Source organism: Dasypus novemcinctus, chromosome 10 (genome assembly GCF_030445035.2).
Source record: "Dasypus novemcinctus isolate mDasNov1 chromosome 10, mDasNov1.1.hap2, whole genome shotgun sequence".
NCBI classification, from domain to species: Eukaryota; Metazoa; Chordata; class Mammalia; order Cingulata; family Dasypodidae; genus Dasypus; species Dasypus novemcinctus.
In genome coordinates, this window is record NC_080682.1 from 123,447,082 (window position 1) to 123,461,682 (window position 14,601).

At 39.0% G+C, this 14,601-nt stretch overlaps 1 protein-coding gene across 7 annotated transcripts in view; it reads right to left on the reverse strand.

Moving 5' to 3' along the window:
- Window positions 1-14,601, reverse strand: part of NOX4 (NADPH oxidase 4) — a 214,511-nt gene that overhangs the window by 94,314 nt on the left and 105,596 nt on the right. For all 7 annotated transcript variants that reach the window (XM_004475779.3, XM_004475782.4, XM_023583873.3 and 4 more), the window contains 3 exons: window positions 11,550-11,766; window positions 5,793-5,957; window positions 5,600-5,662 (listed from right to left, as the gene is read on the reverse strand). In XM_004475779.3, the coding sequence (XP_004475836.2) occupies window positions 5,600-5,662; window positions 5,793-5,957; window positions 11,550-11,766 (445 nt within the window). The remainder of the gene's footprint in view (window positions 1-5,599; window positions 5,663-5,792; window positions 5,958-11,549; window positions 11,767-14,601) is intronic.

Below are 14,601 nucleotides of genomic sequence, written 5' to 3' on the forward strand. Positions count from 1 at the left end.
ATAAATTACTTCTCCCTTGCCTTTGATGACTCTTTCTCAACTACCTTTGCCATAGGCATATTTTCCCAGCTTCTCGGCTAGAGAATATAGACACTAAGACTTCAAATATTAGACTCAGGACCAGACTGGTCAGCCTTCTTTTTGAGAGTCAGCCTTTGCCTCACTAAGCATTTTTCCTTTCCCCTTAATCCCTCTTAACTTTTCCTTTTCTCAAGCTTCACCTTACAAGTAAAAGAGGCTGTTGATGTGGGAGGAGTGCGGTGGGTGGGGTGTGGGGTATATGGGAGCCTCTTATATTTTTTTAATGTAACACTTTTTGTGATCTATGTATATAAAAAAAAAAAGACAATTAAAATGCACTAAAAAAGAAAGAAAGAAAGAAAAAGATTGTTAACCAGAGGTGGGAGAAACATAAAGAGGCTCGCCCTAAGATATTTTTCAAGCTAGGTCCCAAACACTAATTATGAGCAATATTAGGTATTTTTCACTCTTTCAACAGATATTTATTGGATTACTCTACATACCAGATATTGGGCCATGAATATATCAATAAAAGGGCTAATGGAGCTTGTAGTGTAGGAGAAAGACAGGCATTAAAGAAATAATTGATTTTATAACATTGATTATTGGGAACCAGGGCCTGGGCTCACCCTAAAACCACAGAATGAAGCTGCCCACGTGACCCAGACATAAATTAAAGGTTAACAACCCTCCCTGGAGGAGAAAGAACGTGTAGGTTGTATCGTAAACCACAATCTCTTCCAACGGTAAGCTTCATTCCTGCAATGCAGTGATAGCATCCCCAGGCCCCATATGTGCCCGCCGCGAGACCCTAGCAGAAGCTCAGTTCTCATGCCCCATGGAATGGCTTTGTTTAGAGACCCTTATATCACCCCTCATTTTCCTGCCTCTTTGCAGAGTGCTAATTCCATTCTCCAGACCACCACCATTGGAGTCCAAACAAAGCTTATGTCTGACTCAGTGCCAGGTGCATTCTTTTGTCTCACAGCTGCCCCCAACTCATTCCCTTCAGGAGTTGGATTAGAACACTGCTGTTGAGGAGAGTACTAGAAAAGGCTAGAAATCCAGAGGGTCAGTGAATATTTCTCAGATAAGTGACATTAAGATGAGATGTGAAGGATGACTGAGTAGGAGTTACCCAGGTAAAGTAAATGTGTGTGATGTTTGAATTGTGTGTGTTTGAAGATTCAAGAAGAATCTTTTCCCAATTTTGAAAAAAGAAAGAAAGAGAATGAAAACATGATGGATACGGAATTCCATGCACTCACCCTCTTGCCCTCCATCCAACGAGCTTCTGAACCTGACCCATCTGAAAGAAGACTGCACTGGACAAGGAGATGCAGTACTGTGTACTCACCCAGCGCCCGGAGAGCCAGGGTCCAAGGATCCAAGGGTCTTCTGCTGTAAGAGGCTGCCCACAGCGGGGCTCAGGAACCTACCCACCAACGGAGCTTCACCAAGGTGAGGAAAAGCTCTACTGTTTCTTTCCTACCCACCCAAACACATATCTAATTTTCACAAAGCAATCACTAGGCCAATATTTGTTTTCAAAAACAATCCCACACCTTGGGATTCCATAGGAAAAAAATACCTTTCATTCACGCGGCAAACATCAAGTACCTGGGACTATTTTATTATCATTTTAACTCTTGATCAACTTGGTTTAATCCTTATATTTCTATCTTTCCCTTTGATTTATATCCAAACACGATGACATGGGAATTGATGGCAGCAAATATGGAAAAAGTACTGTGAATCTGAAAAGTAATCAAATTATCTTTCAAAGATCTATATCACATGACAGTAGTCAGGAACTCAGGGTTGCAAAAGCAATCTTCATGGAATTCCAAAAAAAAAAGTTATAATTGTGTAAGCAAAAAGTATTCTCAGGTAATGTTTAAATGAGCACTTAAGACAAATCTTCACGTGCAAACTAGTTGAAAGTGAGCTGTTCTTGCTAAAGTGAGGCTGGAGCTCCCATAACACAAGCCAGGCACTCCCACCTCTTATCTTCTCTACTGCTTCCTAAATTTTCCTTCTCATGGTGGCCCATAGGAGGACATCCTCGAGCCTCTGAGCCTTTTAAGTTATGTTGGACGATGATGATTTAGCACAATGGTTCTCAACTAAGGGTGATTTTGCCCCTCAGCCAACAATTGACAATGTCTGGAGACATTTTTGGTAGTCACAACTGGAGAATACCATTGGCGTATTGGCTGCTAAACATCCTATAATGAAGAGTAAGGACCTTCCACATCAAAGAATTATCCATCCCAAAATGTCAATCGTGCCCACGTTGAAAAACTGTGATTTAGCCCAATCGCCCTTGCAAACACTCCCCTGAAATAGCTCTTATTAAATCTCTGGACTGGTTTGTTGTTAGAAATTTTTTTATTATATTGAATCAAAAATTATTTTCCTTCTTGCCTACTAGTCTTATTTCCACAACTTGGGGTCCCCAAGAAAAAAAGCTGATTCTTTCAACTAAATGACAGATATTCAGTATATGAGATGACTATCTTATCAACAGTTTGCAAAACCACATGCCCATGTCCTACACCTGCTTCTCAAAAATGCCATAATTTCAGATGTGAAGACAATACCAATTAAAAACAAATATTTTAAGATTATGAAATTAATTAGTTACCATGTACTGATTCAACAACCATATGACAAGGATGTTTCACAAATTATTTTATTAGGCTGATATTCATTATATCCTTCCTAGATAATGGAACTAAGCCTCAGAGATCCAAAGAAGACAAACAAACAAGAGAACTAGTAAGTAACAAGAGCTGGGACTGAATTCAAGGCTCAGGCCGTTTGTGTCAATATTTGCTACCATTTTACACCATGTATAATTTGTTTCCCTTCCTGACCTCTCTGTCTCCTTCCTCCAGTTCCTTGCTTTTGTCTGTTTCCCACATTGGCTTCTCCTCCACTTCTTCTCTGCCCACCTATGCTTATAGGAGCCAGGGCTCTTGGCTCACATGAGGCACTTGCTTAAGCAGTCCACCTTGTATATACTCCTTTTTATGTCTCCTTTTACCCTGTGAAAGGGTCTAGGTCAAGTAAAAGAAATTACTTATGGGAGTCTCTGCTCAGGTGAAATATTGTTGGATTTTGTGTTTTGGGAAATGTTAAAAGTTTTCAGTGACGTAATATATATACCGAAAAGTTAATTATCTTCTATGCATTTATTGGAGCTGTGTGATGGGTACCTGGTGGCTCATTATATTATTTTCTCTACTTTTGTGTAAGTTAGAAAATATTTTGTAAAGAAAAACACAGAAAACAAAACTTTCTTTGTACTTAGCATTCAGCAACTGACTTTCTTGTTTTACCCAATATTCTTTACCACTAGACTGAAAAATATATTTCAAAATGAAACCTCAAGCACAAGGAAAGGTTCATTTCTGAAGCAAATTACTTATGACCCCAAAATTATGCCACACTTTTTAAATTGCTTAAAGACAAAATTACTTGCCTATTTCCCCCTTTTCAATTCTTCACCTTCTTTTTCTATTACCAATTGATACTTATGGATATATGGTGGTAAGAAAATGGAAAATAGGGTCGTGCAACTATCAGAAGTAAAACATAATACCTGTGACTGAAATGGACTCAATCATAGGAAAATGGCTTTATGATACAGCTGAAACCCCACACCCGATGAGTTGATAATCGGATATATTTATTCTCATGGTTTCTCTTATGAAACCACATTGTAAGGCATGGCTATCCTTGAGGACTGCTAGACATAACAAGGTTCTATGGCTCTGATAACAGCTCTGTCCTAAAGCCTCTGAGGTCCTGCTTTTATATTTCATGTAGCAACTCGGGTTCACTATTTCTCAAGACAGCATCTCTCCTTGTATGTTCTAGCCATTTGCCCACACTAGCAGCACCAGATGAAAGAGTGTCTGGGCTGTCCTCATCTATCATCACTATCGGGAAAACAGTGATAAATTAATTCCACTCCATGGTAGTCCAGTGTTCCCATCTTTCTTCATAAAACAGAAAGTAGTTATGAAATGTCAAACTACCTGTCCTTAATCGGTAGTAAATAAATTTGCTACCTATAAAGTACAAAAGTTGGAGTAAATGAACAAATATTTTGTTCCCTCCTACAAAGTACTAGTGAATGAATAACTTCTAGTTTTTCTCTAGCCATTTGACCACTTTTCTGTCTCTTTATTCCCCTTAATTAGAGACTTTTCTGGCCGAGCTTTCTTCGTAAGTATATGCTCTCAAGGGGCAAACAAACTCACACTGAAAATGAAAACAATAATAATTGCTAACATGTATTTACATGTCCTCGGCACTTTCTACGTGCCTGAGTGTTCTATATGCTTTACTTGTAGTAGTTCATTGAAACTCACAGGTCTATGAATAGATACTATTTTTATCCAAATATTACAAGGGAGAACCAATGTACAAAAAGTTTAACTAGTAGGCCCAAAGTTTCAAAATTCTTAACTGGACTAATACATCTAATTTGAATGTCCCCATTTACAGGACAACTCCACCCCCAAATCTCTGCATTTTAACACCAGTTATTTTTCTGCCTCTCCCCATAATTTGTCAATTTCATTTTTTTTAAACATATATCTACACATCACGGTTCCTGCCTTCAATTTCTTTTGCAAGAGATTGAATAAAATCTAAACTCCATTATTAATGAGTTGTATTGAGTAAAGGTACTTTCCTATTGTGGAATTTCATGCACCCATTAAAAAGAATAAAGCATATACAAATATTGTAACATGCAATTTTTGTCCATGACTTGTTGTTGACTGAAAAGAACAAAGTCTAGAATACTGTAATCCAGAAAGTAAGCCCCAGACACCTACACATGTCCAAGTATAAAGAAAAAGGTCTGGTAGGCTATATGTCAAACTCTGGAGAAATACGTTAGGAAGTGGAGAAAATGAAGAAGACTTTCTTATTTTATCTTATATACTTTTAATTGTTTGAATTTTTATATAATGAGTTTGTGATATTTTTATAATGCAAAAATACTTCTAAAATATTTTATGATAGGTTAAAAATAGTTGATGGTCCTCATTATTTAGCTGGGTCCTGCCATTATTTATTCCACTTTAATTCTCCTACTTTATTTTCTACTACCTTCCCCATTCATAGAACAGGTGGCAAAGACCCTAGACTTTAACTACTAAACACTGGATTTTCTAATGCGCCTGCTTCAATCCAGAGTACCCTCTTTTCCCTTAAATTCAGTCCTTCAAAAGAAACTCGTTCACATATAAGATTTTGGTACAATCTTCATTAAAGGGAAAGCACAGATAGCTAGGAAATTTTCTGCATTCTGAATCCAAAAGCTTTACTACATTTTAAATACATCACTTCCTGAATTGTAAGGCGACAGAAAATAATGAAGATTGAATAGATATGAAGTTCCTGAACAGAAAACCATATTTCTTTGTAAACGATGGCTTACTTGAACATTAAAGATATTGTGACAACTTTAAATAATTTTTAGAATAACACGGAGTACACAAAGAAAAAGGAAACATTTCATTGCAAAAAAATTAAAAATCAAGAAAAAGTTTCTTACCATTGTGAGTGTGAATGGATGGTTTTCTAATGCAGACACACGAGGACAATGAAGAGTGATATACTAAAAGGAAACAGATTATTTTTAAGTGACCAAAAACAAGTTCAAACATTCCAACGATGCTATGTCTGCTAATTTTCCAAAGCTATACAAGGATAAGGGGTATTTTAAAAGTTGCTGACTCCTGACTCACCTGGCCAGGTCTTGCTTTAAAGCTTTCTTTGACCATTCGGATTTCCAAGACATCTGAGGGATGCCTTATAACGGAGACGATGGTGACGGGCTTGCTGCTCCGGATACATCTGTAAAGTCTTTCTGCACAGTACAGGCACAAAGGTCCGGAAATCCAAAGCCAAGTCTAGGGGAGAGTTTTTGAAAATACACTCTTAAGAAATACTTTTTTTTGGTCAAAGTCTTTATACCCTGCCCAATGGTTTATCTAATGCATTTCAGTAATAACAACATTTTAATCTGCATTTTAAATAATAGAAAGGGAAAATGAGTAAAACACAGCATATGCTCACTGCAATTCATTTGAACAATACAGAAGTATAAAATAAAAGGCAAAGGACTGTCAAGGCCCCACCCTCAAGCTCTGCCCCAGGTGGAACTACCGTGAACAGGTGTTGTGGAAAAAGGAGAATCCTTTACGCATCCTCTGTTTACAAAATATATTGTGCTTATACAACATATTTCTATAAAGAGAGAGGAACGGTAAACTGAATGTTTGAGCAAATCTGAAGATGATTTTAGAAAAAGGTAACAGTCCAAAGTGTTTAAAAAAAGATAACCCTAAGGATTTTGTAACTTTTGATATGTACATATTTTTTAAAATGGGATATGCCAGACATGTGTTTTGCAACCTACTTTAACAGAGTATAATAGGAAGAGAGTATCATATTCAGAATTTGAAAATCATGACAATATTGAATGTGTGTTTGATGGATAGCCCTGTTCCTAGGATACCTGTACTTTGGGAAGTTGTGACAGTTTGAAGCTGGGAGGGGCCCTGAAAATGATGTCCTTACGTCTATCCATTCCTGGGGGTGGGGGACCCTCTGATTGGCTTGGATTCAGCTGGGGGCTTTGAATGGATTGTTTCAGTGAGGCCTGACCCAGGGTGGGTCTTGGTCCTCTTGCCAGAGTCCTTTAAAACAGAATTTTGAAAGCACAGAGACACAAAGAAAATGGTGACAGAGAAACCCCGAAAGGCTGAGAGAGAGGTTCCAGAGGCTGGAGGCTGGAATCAGGGGAGAAGAGAGGCTCAGGAATAGGCTCCCCAAGAAGCGCAAAGAGAGGAGGCCTGGCGGAGCGAGGAGAGATGAGCATTACGCCTGATCACCCACAGGTGAACTCGGGGAGAAAGTAAGCCCGGAGGAGAAGGCAGAGACCAGACAAGCAGATGCCTCCACGAGCCCTGCCACGTAGCAGCAGTCCAGGATCCCCAGCAGCCGACCTTTGAGACAGCATCTCTCATGATGCCTTAATGTGGACGTTTTCGTAGTCTCATAACGTAAGCTTTTAACCTAATAAATTCCCACTATAAAAGCCAACCCACTCCTGGTATATTGCATTGGCATCCTTTAACAAGTAAGACAGGAAGGTAGAAGCCTCCGTGGCTGGCCCTGCTCCTACAACTGCACACTTTACCTCCTTCATTACTTTAAGACCGCTAACCAAAACTCTCCATTTTAATGATCACTGTGTTTTTTTAATCAAGATTTTCTTTTATCTGTCATGCTTTTGCTATCATATCAAAGAAATCTTTACTAATTCCTAGGTCACCAAGTCTTTTTTAACTTTTTATTATAGTAATATATATACAACCCAAAATTTCCCTTTTCAATTGCTGTCAAGTGTACAAATCTGTGATATATGTATACATTCAAAGTATTGTGATACCCACAATCTTGTGAATGTAATTCAATGACTGAATTGTATATTTGAGTGTGGTTAAAGGAGAGGTTTTACATCAAACATGTTACCAGAATAAATTTTTTTTTAAAAGCATAGGGAAAAAATATTGTGCTACCATCACCAACACCCATTATGCCAACTTTCCTACCACGCCAGACAAAAACTCTGCACCCATTCGGCAATAACTCCCCCTACACTCGCCTCCCCACCCCTGCAAACTTTTTAAAGCCTTATCTGGATAGCTGCTCCAGACCTGCTTCCTTCCTTGCAGACAGATGGTGCGTTTTCCTCATATGGCTACATTTAGCGTGACACTGTGGGGAGCAGGCATCCCAAGACGGGCTTGGTGACGCAGCTCCCCTGCAGCTTTGGGACAGTCACTTACCCTCGGAGCACCAGGTACTACGAGAGTAAAACGGGAGCCACTGCACTCGCCCTACCTATGCCCTGGAGGCCAGAAAAGTTCTGAGAAGTGTAGTCCAACAGGAATCTAAAGGATGATCATTAAAAATAAACACAAGACTAGCACACTTATTCCAAAATCATCCTCACAGTCCCTCTAGCTGTTGACTCTCCTTGCTTCTTTCTTAAGCCAGGTGTCTGACATAACCTTTCCTGACTTCTACATGGTACAGAAAAAGAGGACAGGGTGTAATTCCCTACACGGGCAGCTCCTACACCCACAAGGGAAGATGAGTGCCCTTATCAAACTACACTGCCCAGTAGTTGGGAAAGAAGTTTCCCACGAGTGAGCATTCTAGTCAGAAGTGGGTTCGTACTCTACCTATGCCACTTACTTGAATGGAGACTTTCATTAAGGCACTTTCTGAATCTAAGACCCAATTTCCTCAACAGAAAATTGAGGATTATATTAATTTCTTCAAACAGCTATTGCACATAATAAAATAGATTATGTATACAGTTGATTTAAGTATAGTGCCTAGCAGATAAGCATTCAATAAATGTTAGTTTTAATTATAATATTTAATAATGTAATTCAGTATTATAATTCTATTGCATAATTATATATTTTGTGATACATACTGTATAAAATATGTAATATTTATATTGTTACTTCTTTTACTGTTGGTTTTATTATTGAACCTGTTTTTCTTAATCTATGGGGAAAAAATCTTTGTCACCTCTCTGGTGGCAAGTGCTATTGCATAACTATACCAGGACCATACGGTCTTTAAGCAGAGATTTGCTATATTTGGCAATGTCTTAGGTTATTCCCTTTGAACTTCCAGGGGCCTATACTGAAGTAGTTGGTACTCATTTGCTGATGAAACATCCTGAAATGTACCATTTTGATGAATGGATCGAGCCTTCTGCATTAAAGTACACAATTTGCTCTAAGTGTTTGTTCTGTAGGCAATATACAACATCAGTGGGTCTAGAAAACCCTTCACGAGCACAAATTCATTAGCACTAAACAAAGCTCAAAGAACATGCCTTATTCAAGGGCAGGAGCACTGTTTCTAGTGCTGGGGGTACAGCCAAAAACAAAAACAGAATTTTGCCATCATGGAGCTTATATGCTACAAAGGGAGATACTAAATAAATAATATATCATAAAATAATTAACTGTAATGGGTAACATTTAACAGTAATGGACAAGCACCAGCAAATCAGAATATGTAACAGTCACAGAGCTAGAGGAGAATCCTAGAGGTTAGCTGCTGTGTTGGCTATTACCATGAAATCACTGGGAGATCCAAGGGACCAAGCGAAAGTGCTAAGGGAGCTGGGCTGATGCTGGGGCAGCCAGAAGATTTAAGGCATAAGTATTTATCAATCAGGAAGGAAGTACCATATATCTTTTTAAACTCCTTTTTTAAAAAAAGATTTGTTTATTTATTTATTCCACCCACCCACCCATGTTGTCTGTTCTCTGTGTGCATTTGCTGTGTGTTCTTCGGTGTCTGCTTGTAATCTCATTAGGCAGCTCCAGGAACCAATCTTGGGACCTTCCGGAGTGTGAGAGAGGCAATGACTCTCATGCGCCATATTACATTTTGAAGCCTGGGCAGCTGTACCAGTGTGTATTAGCTGAATATCTCCAGATATTCATAGAAGGTCAGACTGTGATCAGTGCTGTGAAGAAGCACATCAGGCAAGGCAAGAAGGTGATCAATTAGGAAGGGCGCTGGAGGTCAGAGAGGTCAGCGAAAGCCTATCTGAAGAGAAAGCAGACAGAAGGGGAGGGACTTCCCCTGCCAATATCTGAGGATGTGCTTTCTGGACGTGGATAACAGCAATGCACAGGCCCCGAGGCCAGCATAAACTCGGTAGGATTTGAGGAACAGCAAGGAGGCTGGTGTAGCAACAGCAGGATGAGCCAAAGGGAGCGTGGTAAGGAAAGAAGTTTGGGATACCGACTACTTAAGAAGGTCAGGTCTTATCCAAGCAGGAAGCTAAGCCATAGGAGAGCTCTAGTAGGAGTTCCATGATCTAATTAGCATTAGAAATGACTAACTCTGGCTGCTCTATGGAGAACACAGTTCTGAGGCCACAGACGGAAGGAGGGCAAACTAGTTAGTAAGATCTGGGTGGCCAAAGGCCACAGCAGTGGGGGCCATGAGAAGTTGTGGGGTTATGCTCCGTTTCAAAGACAGAGCCAGAAGATTTGCTGATGGCTTGGATGTAAGGTTTGGGGAAAAGAGAATCACAAATGACTCTAAGAGATACGATCTGAGCCCCAATCTTGGTGCCATATGCTGAAATGAGATTTCTGAGGAGGGTGAAGAGTCACGAATTCAATTTTGGACACAATGAGTTTGAAAAGCCTATGGGACATTATAAGATGACGTTGAGTATGATGCCATACTCTGTATAACTTTATTTTGAGAGTTTTGCTTTTTAAAATATTTTCTATGAAGTCATTGCGCAAAAATAGCATAACATATTAATAAGATGCATTGACAGCTTACAAAGCACTTTCACACACATGATACAAAGGTCACACAACCAATCCTGAGTTATCTTTAAGTTCATTTTACAAGTAAGACATATTGTAATTCTGACTATTTAAACAAATTAGTTAAATTCAGAGTTCTCACTTGCCGACCCAGAGCTCTGCTCCTACGTTGTTTCAATGGCCTCTGGGGTGTCTGTTTATGAATAGCGTGCATGCACACATAAAAGGGAGGGGAAGGAAAATCTCTCCCAGAGACACTACAAAGAAGTTGCAGGGCTTTTACACTGCCTGGGGTAACTCTAGTGCACAGATGGTTTGTTTTACAGGAGCTCATTCTGAGGCAGAACTTTGCTATTCCAAGTTGTTGCTAAAGAATATGCAGATATTGGAAAGAGAACCATCAAACTCTAAGGACAAGGGGCAACAATGAGCCCATTTCCAGGGGCAGAAAAAACTTTTAAGACTTTTTCCCCTGGAAATGTAACTATGCAACATGCCAAATGATGTATGCTGTATTTCCCAAAGAAACTAGGAAGCAGGGTTTTGGCTTTAACAGAAGACACAAGTGAAAGAGCAAGTATACTAGATCCAAGGTAAGAATGGAAATCCATGGGGTAGTGGAATGCTGAGTAGCAAAGAAAAGAAGAGGAAAGAATGCACAAAGAAAAGTAGTACCAATCACATAAGGCAAATTCCTTCCTGGGGAAGCACATTTCCCTATTTTTGTTTGCTTAGCTCATTTTGTAAAATATAAAATCAAGGACTTGGGATCTTAAAGTGAACTAAGAAAGATATAATAGGAAAGAGAAGTTGCAAGGGAAAACACAGTCTGAAAGTTAATTTTGTCTCTTCATGGAGCTATCACAATACAAAATCTGGTTTCCTTTTCCTGATACTAAGAATGACTGCTGTGAAGTCAGTATTTCTTTTTTGCCCCCAATTTCAATGTAATTACAACAAAAATATTCAAGACAGGAAAAAAAAAAAGCACTCATTATTTTTCAGGTTAATAGCTTCATATAGCTTCGAAAACATATTTAAATGCAATTTTGATCAACCATTACTGGAACATGGCCTTTGCAGAGACCATCTAAGACACTGAATTAAACTGACCTGTGGAAAATTAGCTTGGAACCTGGGCTCTTCCATACATAGCTTCACAAGTGTGTCCCGGGGAGGTTCATCTGGTTTCGAAAATCCTTCAGGGAAAGGTTCAGGAAAGTGCTCTGAGAGATAATTTGGTGAGGAAATATTCGGGTAGTGAGTCCAGTTAAGATTGATGCAGCCAGGAGGGTGGGTATCTAAATTAGTCTGGTACTTCAGCAGCCCTCTAAAATTAAATTGAGAAAAAAAAAAAAACAAACAGAGGCTGAAAAACAAATTGAGATGAGGGGACACATTGAAAAATAACTTATTTTCCTTGCTAGCTTTATACATCATGTATCTGAAAATTACTCCTTATGTATTTTAGCTAGGAGAATTGAGAAATCTTAAATTTTCTAATAAATATTATTATTATTATTAAGGACTAAACCAAAATGTTTGACCCCTGGAACAAATGTCACAAATGCATGATAGAGAAGAAAATGTGTAATCTTTCCAGGTGTTCTTGAATTTGAAAGCCTTACTTCAAGTCTAGGCATTCATACAATCACAGACAATTTTTCAGTGCAGTAAACACTAGAATGAAGAGTAGCTTTGCTATATCTTCAAACAGAAATGGAAAAGTACAGGGATCATATTTGATTTGAGTAAAACCAGATAAATCAGGCCTTGTTGATTATCAAAGAAATGTTAAATAAAAATAACCATAAGAACGGAAACTTGGCTCCCCAGTGGTCTGAAAACAATTTACACACAGCAATTGGGCCCTAAACCTGTTTACTTTTTTATTTCTCTATAAATAGTCTCAAAACAACAAAATCAGATAGGACAGCCAAAACAATGAAACCCCACTCTGATTCTGCCTGTCCCTTATTTTGTGACATTCTAAGAAAAAGCATTCGGCTTTCTGTGGTCTGTATTTCCTACCAATAAGGGATGAAGTAAGATCTACCTCATGGGACTAGTACATCATATGACAGATGGCACAGAACATCAAAAACATCACTGCTTCATAAGCAAATGTTTAAGAAAAATACAGAATGCATTGAAAAACTTGCGGTGCTCTTTGTTTGTTTGTTTTTAAGGGCATAAAAATTGTTTCCAAAATTATTTTTCCTGGTTGGCTAAAGGTGTGTTATTTAAAAATTATCCTCCATGATCTAAAATAATTAATTTATGTGACTTAAAATGTTTATTTTTATATATTTTTAAGTGTGTTAAAGCTATAACGACTTTGCAAAGATAATATTTAAAAGTAACAAAACCTATAAGATTAAGGATGATATCAAATAGATCCAATATATGAAAGTTAGGAAAGCTAACAGCCAGGTAGATTGAGCAGAATACACTATTCAGTTTGATCAGTCTGCTTTTTATCCCCTTTGCTTATGTTCAGTTCACTTTCTCTCTTCTTCTATTTTACTTTCTTCCTTCAAACTGGTCTTCATAAAGTTATCAGGAAGGCCTGAGTACATGGCAGGTGCATTTCAGTATTGGGCTGCATTCCATGACATCCGTGGTAGGTCATACTCACAACTGTTGTTTTTTTCCTCTAACTGTGATTTTTTTTTTACGGCTATGGTGCCCAGTTGTTTGGTCAAACACTAGTCCAGATATTGCTACAGAGGTATTCTGCAGACATTAACATCTACAGTCAGTTGATATTAAGAAGATTACAGCCCCCCTCTTGATGTAGAGTGGGACTGGACATCACCATCCCAGGGTCCACATGATGGTGGAACAGAGTATGGACTAGAGTGGACTTACTGGTGTTCTGCTGGGGAACAATTGTGATAGTAATGGAAGAAACTGTAGTATTAATGAGTAGAAAGTGGCCACGGTGGCTGCTGAGGGCAGGGAGATGGAAGAAGAGATATGGTGTGGGGGCATTTTCACATTGTCCTGGGTGGTGCTGCAGGGACAGATCCTGGACATTGTGTGTCCTGCCGTGGCCCACTGGGTGGACTGGGGGAGAGTGAGGACTACAATGTGGACCACTGTCCATGTGGTGCAGCCGTGCTCCAGAATGTATTCACCAGGTGCAGTGAATGTGCCACGATGATGGAGGAGGTTGTTGATGTGGGAGGAGTGGGGTGAGGGGGGTGGGGGGTATATGGGGACCTCATATTTTTTTAATGTAACATTTAAAAGAAAATAAAGAAGAAGAAGAAAAAAGATTACCCTTGAACATATGGGCCTCATCCAATCTGTTGAAAGCCTTGAGAGCCAAAACTGAGGTTCTTCAGAGAAGAAGTAACTCTGCCTCTAGACTGCAGTATAAAATCCTACTGAGATTCCAGGCCACCATCACCTCTCAGCCTTTGACGATGAGCACGTGCGATTTCAGCCTACCCGCTTGCCCTGGAGATTTGACGCTTGCCAGCCCCCACAATCACGTGAGCCGATTACTTCAATAGAGATCTTAATATAGATGGACACATCCCTGGCTGGTTCTATTTCACCAGAAACCCCGACTGCTACATAAAGCAATGGCAGTATATATGGCACAGGCATGGCATAAGTTGATGAATATTATACAAATGTGCACCAAGTACATAACTTTCTTTTTGTCAATAATCCTTCATGGGGTTTTCTAGTCCCTAATACAATCATTGTGGCTTTATACCTGGATGACTCAGTAATTTGATTCCGTTTCCATTACAATTACTAATTTACTCAAACCTGTTGCTCTCATTGACCATCACAAAGGAGAAGCTGATAGGTAAGCAGGTCAAAAATCTCAGAAATTTTTCTACCAGCCATAGGCTGCACAAGCACTAGCAAAACGCACTTAACACTATACTAGTGGTGCTACAGAGCTCAAAGAGAAATAGCATCTAGGCACTACCCGCCAGAAACTTAAAATCTAATTTGGATGCTATCATGGGAGCAGCTGTACATGATTAGGACCAGAAATAACTGGAATGAAGCGTTTCATAATAACAACTAAGTAGGACTTGGACAACAAGTCCAGCACAGAGGGCTTGATATTTATATATTTCTCAAGGTCCTCACAACAACTGTATGAGGTGGGAATTATTATTCAGTTTTACAAATGAAG